This window comes from Dromiciops gliroides, chromosome X, assembly GCF_019393635.1.
Source record: "Dromiciops gliroides isolate mDroGli1 chromosome X, mDroGli1.pri, whole genome shotgun sequence".
In the NCBI taxonomy this organism is placed as follows: Eukaryota; Metazoa; Chordata; class Mammalia; order Microbiotheria; family Microbiotheriidae; genus Dromiciops; species Dromiciops gliroides.
The window spans coordinates 51292898-51305389 of NC_057867.1; the positions used below are offsets into that span (position 1 = coordinate 51292898).

The 12492-nt window shown below is 42.2% G+C and overlaps 1 protein-coding gene across 1 annotated transcript in view; it reads left to right on the forward strand.

Annotated features, from left to right (window-relative positions):
• ADGRG4 (adhesion G protein-coupled receptor G4) overlaps positions 1-12492 on the forward strand; it is a 96061-nt gene that overhangs the window by 66275 nt on the left and 17294 nt on the right. Inside the window, exons 15-18 of the mRNA XM_043974646.1 lie at positions 9-131; positions 4311-4356; positions 7246-7349; positions 8599-8720. Coding sequence (XP_043830581.1) covers positions 9-131; positions 4311-4356; positions 7246-7349; positions 8599-8720 — 395 coding nt within the window. The remainder of the gene's footprint in view (positions 1-8; positions 132-4310; positions 4357-7245; positions 7350-8598; positions 8721-12492) is intronic.

Sequence of the window (12492 nt, forward strand, 5' to 3'; positions counted from 1 at the left end):
TATTCCAGCGCCACATTTCCCAAAATGAAAACTTAACCACTTATGTTGTGAGCGCCAGTGCTGCAAATACATCGATTCGGAACCTGGCTGACCCAATAGAATTCACGTTACAGCATATCAAAGGAAACACGGTAATATAGATAGCTGAAACTAGGCTCGGGCAACTGAACCTTTGTACAAGGGTGCCAAATGTACAGGGAGCTGATATCACTTGTAGTCCTTTAGTCATGTGGAAAACAGATGTTTCCTTAAAAAAAAAAAAAAAGAAGGGGGAGTTAGGTGGCTCAGTGGGTAAAGCACCAGCCCTGGATTCAGGAGGACCTGAGTTCAAATCCAGCCTCAGACACATTTACTAGCTGTGTGACCTTGGGCAAGTCACTTAACTCTCATTGCCCTGAAAAAAAAAAGAAAATTCCTTGGGGGCAAGGACTCTTCAGTTTCATTTTTTCATCCCCAATACTTAGCACAGTACCTGGCACATAGTAGGTACTCAATAAATGTTTGCTGAATGAATCACAGATTTTAGAAGCTAGTTATCAAGGATAAGGACTAGTTACTAAGGACCCTGCCAGATGTTATGCTCGAGTGAGCTCCCCTCCCAGCTTCTCCTAGTCCTTCCCCAATACCCCCCTACCCCGTCCAGTAATGATCTTGTGTCTCCACCTGCCCCCTTCTGAGAATGGATTTTGTGTCACTTGTCCCGAGTAGAGTTTGTGGTGTCAGCAGAGGGCACAACAAATCCTAGTTACAATTCTAGTGATGTCTTTTTATCTCTCATTTAAATTCTAGACTCTGTGTGTTTATGTGTTTAAAGTTTTTTCCTAGTTAGCTGATGTGATCCTGAAGCAGAGTTGGGTGCTAGTGGCTGTCCTTGAACTCTAGTAGGCTCCAGTCCTTATTGATGGCCAAAGGCTCCCAGACTGGCCCATTTGCTACCGTAACCCCTCTCTGCCCCCAAGAATTCCAAGTCCCCAACAACCATTACATTTGTTCAGTCAAGAGCATCTCTAGCAGAAGACTCAAGTTCATTTCTTGGCTCTGACATTTATTACTAGATATGTGACCTTGGGAAAGTCAATTAATCTGTGCCTCAGTTTTCTCAACTGTTAAATGGGAAGAGTAACATATTAAACTTTCTGCCTCAGAGGGCTGTTGTGAAGTAAGGGTTTTTTAAAACAATGAGCCCTAGAAATTTGAGCTATTATTAGTGAAAGGTAGTGTGGTAAAGAAATAAGAGACAGAGATCAGGCTTTGGAGTCAGGAGACCTGGGCTCTGACCTTTATTAACTGTGTGACCTTGGGAAAGTCTCTGACACTCGACACCCACACTGATGAAATCACCAATCTTTTTTCTTCATTATGTCCAATGATGCATAACAGCTTACTGGAGTTAAAAGGCTAATAACATAGAAGTATTGGGAATAAATAGCACAGAATAAATGTGGACTCAGTGCAGTCAGCAGAATAAAGTAATAATTGATATTTACATAGACCTTTGAAGTTCACAAAGTTCTGCACATATTTTATCTCATTTCAGCCTCACAACAGCAGGAATGATTATCACGATTTTGCAGGTGAGGAAACTGAGGCTCGGACAGATTAACTGATTGGTTCATAATCACACAGCCAGAATGATAACAAGAATAGCTAAGGGGGCAGCTAGGTGGCACAGGGGATAGAGCACCAGCCGTGGAGTCAGGAGGACCTGAGTTCAAATCCGGCCTCAGACACTTAACACTTACTAGCTGTGTGACCCTGGGCAAGTCACTTAACCCCAATTGCCTCACTAAAAAAAAAAAATAGCTAACATTTATATAGTGCCTACCATGTGCCAGACACTGTGCTAAACACCTTACAATTATTATTTCATTTGATCCTCACAGCACCCTGGGGGGTAGGTGCTATTATTATCCCCATTTTACAGATAAGGAAACTGAGGCAAACAGTGACTTGCCCAGGGTCACAAAGCTAGGGAGTGTCTGAAGTTGAACTGAGGTCTTCTTGACTCCAGGCCTAGACTTCTATCCAATGCACAGGCTAGCCTGCTAGTATCAGAGGTGGAATTTTATTTTATTTATTTATTTTTTGTTTTGTTTTGGCAGGGCAATAAGGGTTAAGTGACTTGTCCAGGGTCACCCAGCTAGTAAGTGTCAAGTGTCTGAGGTCAGATTTGAACTCAGGTCCTCCTAAGTCCAGGGCCGGTGCTTTATCCACTGTGCCACCTAGCTGCTCTGGAATTTTAATCCAAGTTTTCCTGCTTCCAATGCCAGGAACTCAGAATGTTTGCTCTGGAGAAGAGAAGGCTTGGGGGCAGAGAGTTGAGGGGAGGAGGAAGGAATAATGTCTACAAATTTTTGAAGGAAGAACTATCACATGTAAGAGGGAGCAGACATGATTTGCTTAGCACCAGAGGGCACCCAGGGCTGGAAGTTGCGAAGACCCCTACTGAAGCTGCCAGATACAAAGGACTCCTTAACGATTAGAGTTGTCCCAAAGCAGAATGCGCTGCCTCTAGAGGCAGGGGATCTCCTTCACTAGAAGTCAGATGGACTGGCCACTCCTCAATTATGGTGTGGAGGAAAAATTTTTTTGAGGCAATTGGGGTTAAGTGACTTGCCCAGGGTCACACAGCTAGTAAGTATCTGAGCCCACATTGCAACTCAGGGCCTCCTGATTTCAAGACTGGTGCTCTGCCCACTGAGCCAACTAGCTTCCCCGACACCCCCCAGGAAATCCTTTTGTATGTATGTGTTAGACCAGATGGCGCTGGAGCTCCTTTCCAACAACAATTTGGTGATTTGGGGAGCCATCCTTTACTGTTAACCCTGACTCAGTGAAAAAAAATATCTAATTATCTTCTATCTATTCTCCCTAATCTAAAAGGACCAAGGCATATTTTAGCTCAATATCCTCATCCAAAGCAGAAGAGGCTGCCTTTACAGGTAGTGAGTTCCCCATCCATGTAGGTCTTCAAGCAGAGGTTAAAGTCATAGAGAAGATTTCTCCTTTAGATATGGATTATACCAAGTAACCTCTGAGATCCCTTCCAAACCTAAGATTTTTATGATCCTATGACTGCTAAGAAGCACAGTAGATAAGAGGGCGGAATTGGAGTCAGGCAAACCTCAGTTAAAATTTTGCCTTACACACTTATTTATTTAGCTAGGTGACCCCAGGCAAGTCAGTTCACCTTTCTCAGCCCCATTTTCCTCATCTGCAAAATGGGGATAATAATGGCACCTACCTTTCTGGGTTGTTGTGAGGATCAAATGAGATAACACACATAAAGGTTCTGTAAACCTCAAAGTGTATTATAAATTCTAGCTGTTGTTAATGATTCTAGAATAAGGTATGCCACATTTTTTCGTTGACCTTATTTCTAGCCAATAAGAAGGAAACTAATCAAACGTGCTTGTGATTTGAGGCAGCATAGTCCAGGGGCAAAGTCCAGGGGATTTGGAGTCAGAAGACCTGGGTTTCAATTTTGCCTTTGCCATTTTTATGGACATCTTTTTTCTGACTCAGTTTCCTCATCTGTAAAATAGTAGCTGAACTAGATGACCTCAAAAGTCCCTTTTAACTCTGAATCTACAATGCTATGAGGGTAATGTCAGCTGTCCTGGATTTGCTGCTTAATTCCCCTTCCCAAACCTTGCCCTACTTGGCCATTCAGCCCTGATCTCTGTCTCTGCTATGGTCATCAGCAGATTTTAGGGAGCATTGGGGTTTTCCTGAATGTTCTTTATGGCCTGGTAAGGTAGTCGAGCAGCCTAGAACAAATAAGATTCAGCTTCACTTCCAGCCCCAAATTTGGCCCTTTGTCTGAGGTGACATCTGAGCCAAAGCTCCAATACCACCAGCATAGGGAATGCTACCAACCTCCTCCCCTGAGCAGGAGAGTATGTCAAATCCCCAAACACCTCACCAGATATTTTATTTTTTTGTTGTTTGTTTTGCGGGGCAATGAGGGTTAAGTGACTTGCCCAGGGTCACACGGCTAGTAAGTATCAAGTGTCTGAGGCCAGATATGAACTTAAGTCCTCCTGAATTTAGGGCCAGTGTTTTATCCACTGTGCCACCTAGCTGCCCCACTCACCAGATATTTTAAAGGGGACCTCACAGATCCTTTGATCTTGTACGTTAACCATGGGGGAGTCTTTTCATCCACAAGGCAATTCCTAAAACTGACTAAGAAATTATGTGACTCCCTACTAAGCAGAGCTTCCAAACCCAGCAAAGTCAGAAAGGTGTTTGTCTTTTTGCCAGGATGCTATAAGGACTTCATTAATGCTGTGTTCTATTTCCTCCAGAAGCGGGCTCGTGTCCAGTGTGTATTCTGGGACTTTGAGAAGAATGGTGAGTATGGAAGGCACTATTTTAGTTTCTTTAACTTTCCTTGGGGGGCAGCTAGGTGGCGCAGTGGATAGAGCACTGGATTCAGGAATACCTGAGTTCAAATCTGCCCTCAGACACTTGACACTTACTAGCTGTGTGACCCTGGGCAAGTCACTTAACCCCAATTGCCTCACTAAATAACAAAACAGAAAACCTTTCCTTGGGAGAAATTTATTTCTTGGATTGTTTGGTTGGCTTGGTCTTTAAGAATGTTGTTGCTTGTCCTTCATTCTCAAAGAAAACCATGACATTGGGAGGTGATGCCATGGCTTGCAGTGAATTGGATTTAAGTGAGGGAAGGTTGTGCAAAGTCTCACTCTCTCCTCCAGAACCATCTGGGTCCAGTGGCAAAATATACATAAGCCTGACTGGAGATAGCTTTGGAAGCAGTGGGAGACCTTGGCCTTTTTAAACTAAGCTCTTTCCCAGGTCTTATTTTGCCTAAGGCAACACCCATTCAGTAATTAAGGCGAGGTAAAGAATGAGGCAAAGAAAGAAAGGTCTTTTTTAACCTAGTCCAAAAAAGAAAGCAAATAAATAAATAAATGTGTTATGGGGAAAGAGAGGAGAAGGGGAGAAGTAAAATGAAACTGGGACAACCTTTCCATTTTCCACCTGTGGCCCACCCATATGCAGGAGGACTTTCCTCTGCCACCCAGCATCCTTTGGGGCTACCTTCTCCTGCCTTCTATTGGTAATATACTTAGAGAACGCAAAAAGAATCTTGAGATTAAGCTAAGCAAAATATAGTTAAAGGGGGGGGGTAAATCTGTTGTTAAAAAAGGAACCCCAAATCATTTCATATCCCTAGAAGTTAAGTATAAAAGGCAGCACAGTTTATTGTAAAGAATCCTGTCCTTGGAGACAGTAGTCCTGGCTTTCTCACAGAGATTTTACTTATATATGACTTTGGGTCAGTCACTTGCCATTTTAGGAACTCAGTTTCCTCATCTGCAAAATGGGGCTCATTGAACGAAGTCTTCTCTTAGGCCCTTTTAAGTTCTAATGTTCGATGGATCTTGTGAAATGTTTGGATTGTCTAATGTTTTGGATTTTCATTCTGTTGGTCTTTGCTAGTAGTATGAATGACAGAAATTTGAAGGAACAAATAATGATAGTGATAATAAACAGCAGCAGCATCACTGTAGCTGACATCAATATGGTACTTTTAAGCTTCTCAAATTAATAACATTTTCTCATTTGATCTTCATAACAACCCTGTGAGGCAGACATTATTATTGTCCCCATTTTACAGATGAGAAAATGGAGGCCCAGAGAGGTTTAAGTGACTTGCTTAGGGCCACAGAACTAGCAAGTATCTGTGGCAGAATTTGAACTGACTCCAAGCCCTGTGTTCTCTACACTGCCCTACATATATTGCTTGGCTGATAAGAAGAAATCTTATAAGATCTGATAAGAAGCCAGCGTTCATGACAGTAACAAGAAAGGCTTTTTTATTCAGAGGTGGATTTTGAAGCACCAAGGTCACAATTATTCAGAAGAAGCCCAAGCAGCTGGCTGCAACATTTGGTTGACTGTACAGAAGACTTTTATCTTGGCAAACTCTACCCTGCTCTCTAATTGGCCAAGAAATATCACATGTTTCTTCCTACATCCAATCAGAGATCATAAAAAACCTGTGAGCTCTTGAGCAAGTCAGGCTTCTCCCTTAGGCCTCAGACTCTTCTGTTAAACGAGGACTTGGAAGGCCTCTGAGGCTCCTCCTAGATAACATCCTGTAATCTTCTGGCCCTGTACCTTCTCTAAAAAAAATCCATAAACTCACATGGTAGACAGGAAACTTCAGGTAGCTGATTAAAAAAAGGCTCAGCTCAAGTCATCCTTGGATTGACAGAAGAAAACTGCCAGAGATGGGAGGAATAGAGAAGGCAGGGGTACTTCTCTCCCTGGTTTTCACTATTCTTTCAACCAAATCAGCAGGTGGGAATATAAAGGGTACTAGTAGGGTTTTTTAGGGAATAATCGATTGGTATGCTATGAATTGGATCGAATGGGTTCCTATATTTATGGCGGGGGTGTGGGGGGGTGCCCACAATCTGTGAAAGAGCCATTCTCAGACTTCTTGGGGTAGAGTTAGAGGTGGGGAAATGGTACAGCTATATAGAAATGCATAGATGGTTTATGCAAGTCATTTTGCTTGCTGAGCCTGTAGAGGTCATGGGGAAAAACTGCTTGTTCTGGAGTTGCTTTCTGAGGCTCTGCTCCCTATATGCTCTGATCCCTTCTATCCAGAGGTGGGTTATTTGATTTTGGTTATGATTTGGGTCCTCATTATCCTTAGAAGTACAACCGAGGCATTCTCAAGGGGAATGCATCCCTCAAGGGTGGGATTTGGGCTTAGGTTCAAAGAAATTCTAGATCCACACAGTTCCTTCAGGCAAGCTTGGCAGGAACCAATGGGCACTTACATTGTCAATCTTCCCGCAGCACCCAATAGTTCAGAGGACCATTTCATTGCTCCCAAGGGATGCCCAGATGTCCAACTGTGGTCCCACAGCTCCCTCCCAACCTCCCAGAACCGCCTGTTGTCTTTTAGACCAGCTCTCCTTCCATCACTTCAATGTGGTAGTGGGGTTGTTGCTGCTAAAGAGGCTTAACACCAAAACAAGAACAGTGAAATCCAGAGAAGTTATGCCATATACTAAGTCCCCACAGTCGTTTTGCCTTTTAGACTTCATTGGATTTCAGTTTTAAGTTATGCTACTGTTTCACCACCCTACCAGACAATACCAATCATTAACACACGTTCACATGGTGTTTGCCCAATGCAAAGCTAAACATTTCTGAGAAAAATGAAATTGCTTTGAAATTCCCTTCTGTGTCCTGCAGATGGACTAGGTGGATGGAATTCATCAGGCTGTGAAGTAAACAAAACGGATGTCAATTACACAATCTGTCAGTGTAATCATCTTACTCACTTTGGAGTCTTAATGGTAAGTTGGCCATGAATCTTTTCCAGAGAGAATTGAGGCAAATGTCATTAAATTGCAAACAACATTTGCATGTAAGCTGAGTCACAGAAGAAAGTTTTGTATAAGTGAAAGCTGTTGCTTTGGGGTCTCCAAGGCCCTGGGGTAGATCAGGCCTAAAGCCCCGGAAAGAAATATTCAAAGATGTAGATGGAATGATAAGCATGAGATTATTGTTGGAAATTTACTATCCCAAGTCTGAGGTGCCCTGAGATAAATCTAGCTCCCCAATACTGGACTGTGGTTATGGGGGCACAACCAGAATCCCCAGGGGTTTCAGTACCCCTTTTTTTGGCAGGGCAATGAGGGTTAAGTGACTTACCCAGGGTAACACAGCTAGTAAGTGTCAAGTGTCTGAGGCCGCATTTGAACTCATGTCCTCCTGAATCCAGGGCCAGTGCTTTATCCACTGCGCCACCTAGCTGCCCTAGTACCCTTTTTACCATTCCAACTGCCTCTACTCTTGTTAAAAAGTCCCCCACTACTTGCCACCTGGACCATTAAAAGTATTTTCTACCCACCACCACGAGATCAGTGTCTGATCCTCCCCCCAAGCCTTTCAACGGCCTCCCATTACATACAAAACAAAATGCAAACTCCCAAGATTAGCATTCCAGTCCTCCACAATTTGGTTCAGCCTACCTTTTCAGGCTTACAATTTTCTCCTTCCATTTACATGTTCTACTTTCACTCTAGCCAAAATGGACTCTTTTTCTTCTCTCAACATGTCTGATGCTTTCCTTTTCTTCCCACATATTAAGACCTTGCACCTGAGAGGGGCAGCTAGGTGGCACAGTGGATAAAGCACCAGCCCTGGATTCAGGAGGACCTGAGTTCAAATCCAGCCTCAGACACTTGCCACTTACTAGCTGTGTGACCCTGGGCAAGTCACTTAGCCCTTATTGCCCCCCCCCCAAAAGACCTTGCATATGAGATGCCTGTCTCTCTGTCACCTTACTTTCCCCATCCATATCACCCCAAAGCCATCACAACCACTATTAAGGCCCAGATCAAAAATTATGTCTTCAAATTGTTGGCTGGGGGAGTACTGAGGGGAATTAAGGGACAGAGCTCAGTTTTCAAGTCCATAGCTTTAAAAAAAATCCATGGATGGTAAGAGCAGAAGTGACCAGTGGCAGACCCCCAGAACCTCCCATTTTTGGACCCAGATCTCTCATGTTGAACCTCTGATATGTGTGTACTTGTTCCTTAGGATTTGTCCAGGTCTGAAGTGGATAAGATCAATGAACAGATCTTAACAATCATAACATATTCTGGATGTGGAATCTCTTCTCTTTTTCTGGGAATTGCACTGGTGACTTACCTAGCTTTTCAGTAAGTAGATGCAATCTTTTCTCTGTGTGCCTGAGTATATGCACATGTATGACTATCATTGATATTATTTTCTTACTTAGTATGCACATTTCAAGGGCAGAGAACAAAAGAAGAGGTTTGACCATCTGAAAAATGAAGTGGGCAGGTCTTAAAAGGTTAGGCCAATTAGGACTTTGTTTATCAGAATTTTTTTTGAGTTAAATATAACTGGACCTTTAAAAAGTCAGGGAACAGAAGGTAAATGGGGGGGGGGGGAAGCCAAGAAAATACTTGGCCAGTTTCTATAGGGTTAAACTGTCTTCGTTGGGTGAGATTTGCCTAAACCCTGAGAAACATCCAAATTTGGGGTAATGTCATAGATCAGAGCTAGTGGTTTTGTTTGTGTTGGGGGATGGAAGGTGCCCTTTTTTAAAAAAAAAACATTTTTTAAATTAACAAGCATTTATTTTTTTCCTCCTACCTTTCCCCTTTGGAAAAAAAATAAAACTAAAACCTTTGTAACAAATATGCATTGCCAAGTAGAACAAATTCCTACATTGGCCTTGAATAAAATTATATGTCTCATTCTTCAGCCTGAGTCACTTACCTTTCTGTCAGAAGGTGTGTAGGTAGCATGCTTCATCATTAGTCCTTTGGAATTTGAAGTTGGTTATTATACTGATCAGAGTTCTTAAGTCCTTCAGAGTTGTTTAACTTTATAACGTTATTGTATAAATTGTTCTGGTTCTGCTCATTTCACTCTGTATCATTTCATACAAGTGTTCCCAGATTTCTCTGAAACAGAATATTTTGTTATTTTTTATGGCACAATAACATTCCATTACATTCATATACCTTAATTTGTTCAATCATTCCCCTTAAGGTTCTGCTTCTTTGCCAGTACAAAAAGAGCTGCTACAAATGTTTTTGCACATTTGATTCCTTTTCCTCTTTCAGATTCCTTTCTAGAATGGAGGGAGAGGTTCACAGCTCCATTCCAGCATTTCTCATTTTCCCTTTTTTGTCACCTTTGCCAGACTAATGCATGTGAGGCAGTGCCTCAGTTTCCTTAATTTGCATTTCTCTATCATTAGTGATTTTGACAGGGGTGGGGAGGTGTTTCTTGGATATCCTCAGTTAAATAATTAAACTTGCACACACATAATTTAGATAAAAGTAGGGTTTAGTTTATTGCAATAGACCAACTGGTGGGGAGGAGAGATCCTAAGATCTCAACCTCCCTGAAGCAAAGAAACTGCTAACTTTTTATAAGACAGAGCACACAAAGAAAAGTCACGCAAAGGATCTTCCCTACTTCTTGCCCGCCCCCTTCTTGGTGGCACATCAGCAGAATATTTTGTCTAGCTAATGCCAGGATGCCTCAGAGGCTCTATCCTTGGGCTGGGTCATATATTGGAGCAGATATCAAAATACACTGGAGGCTCTAACTGCATCCTTATCCCTTCAGGGGTTTCAGCTCTTCCATACATATTTCATATCTTCCTGAGGGAAGAGGGCCCTTTCATGCTACAGAACTGAAAACCAAAACAATCAGGACAATGTAGGTTTTTTTTTTTTTCTCAATGTCAGTTTGCTACTTCTGATCCTATCCCCCACCTCAATTTGGAGCATTCTCTTTTTTTTTTTTTTTTTTTTTTGCGGGGCAGTGAGGGTTAAGTGACTTGCCCAGTGTCACACAGCCAGTAAATGTCAAGTGTCTGAGGCTGCATTTGAACACAGATCTCCCTGAGTCCAGGACAGGCACCCTATCCACAGTGCCACCTAAGCTGCCCCAATTTGGAGCATTCTTAATGTGGTTCCTGATAGATTGCATGGCTTCCTTTTAAAACCACCTGTTGCTATTTTGGTACCATTTATCTTAAAAAAAAAAAGCTTATTCTTATAAATTTGAAACAAATTCCATATATAATATGTGTGTGTGATATATTACACAGACATATGTGTGTGCATTTTGGAAATTAGATCTTTATCAGAGAAACCTGCTGCAAAGATTGTGCAGTTTTAAATTCAAATATTCGGCCTGATTTGGACACAGCTTTAGGTAGAGATAGAAGTGGGGGCAGGCCTCACTACCTCAGAGAACCTAATAGTAATTACAGCTAGCATTTATGTAGTAATTTAACGTTTGCAAAGTAATTTACAAATATAATCTCCTCTTACAACAGCCCTGGGAAGTAGGTGCTGTTGTTATCCCTCTATTACAAGCGAGGAAACTGAGGCTACGCGGTTAAGTAATTTGCCCAGAGTCACATGACTAGTAAATGTCTAAGGCCACGTTTGAACTCAGGTCTTCCTGACGGGGGTCTAGTGCCAGCTAAGAGTCCCCTGTAATCTTTTGGCCAGCTGTCCAAGGCCCTTACCGGCAGGGCTGAGAGCTCCGGAAGTCGCTGCGGCAGATTCATTTGCCCCCAAGGCCTGCAGCTGGCCTGCGGGGAGGTGGGAGGCGGGTAGGCCCCGTGTATGTACGCATGCGTTGTATTGCGCCGCCCCTCTTACTCCAGTGAAACAGACCCTTCCGCTGATCTTCTAAGTGGTCTTGGGCTGGAATATAGTTTCTCCCTGTCCTTTTGTGGATTTTGCTACTCCAGAATTCATTCTAAGACATTATTTTAAAAGTTTTTGTAGAGGAACTTAAGAAAGGGCAGGGGCTTTGCTGCCTTTATTCCTCCATCTTAGCTCCGCCCTCTCTGGAGCAGAATTTCTTTCAGTTTCACGTGAATTTGAAAAGGCTGCAGTGGCAATCAAGCCAGGCTTCAAATGAGGCCAGAGTTAAAAACACCTGGTTAAGAGGGATAAGCAGGGTATCTACGTTATTCTTGAGGGGTTGTAGGGAATTGGTCCACTTACCAAGGAATTATATGCATGCAATCAAAAACCGCTTTTTCTAGACAAATTTAAATCATTGGAAAGATAGTAATTCCTCATGGATGGGTCATGTCAATGTGATAAAAATTACTAACTTGCACAAATTTATTTACTTATTCGATGCCATACAAATTAAATTATCAAAAGGGTTACTTTAGCGGGGAGGAAAGGGAGGGAGAGAAGAAAAATTTGGAACTCTAACTTTTATGAAAATGAATGATGAAAACTACCTTTACATGTAACTAGAAAAAATAAAATAAATGTTTGTTGCCCCAAAAAGGGTTACTTTATAGAACAAGAAAATAAAATAACAAAAGGTCAAGAGTCTTAAGGGAGGGGGCAGTTAGGTGGCACAGTGGATAAAGCACTGGCCCTGGATTCAGGAGGACCTGAGTTCAAATTTGACCTCAGACACTTGACACTTACTAGCTGTGTGACCCTGGGCAAGTCACTTAACCCTCATTGCCCGGAGCCAAAAAACAAAAAGAATCTTAAGGGAAATAATGGGGGGTGGGGGTAAGAAAGAAGGGTACCTATCAATACCAGATGTCAAACTATAGCATAAAGCAGTAACCATGAACAATTTTTGGAACTGGTTAAAAAACAAAAACAATTTTGATCAATGGATTAAATTAGGTAGACAAAGTCCAGAAACAAACATACGTGGTAGCATAGCGTTTGATTAATCCAAGAACCCCACCAATTCAATAAAAGCAGTTGGGAACACTGGGAAGCAGTCTAATAGAAATAAGGTTCAGACCAACATTTTATACGACATACCACAATAAATTCCAAATAGATACATGACCCAGATATAAAAAGGCCATATAATCGACAAATCAAAGGAGCAGGGAAGGAGATACATCCCATAACTGTGGGTAAAGTAATAGTTATTCAAACAAGGGAC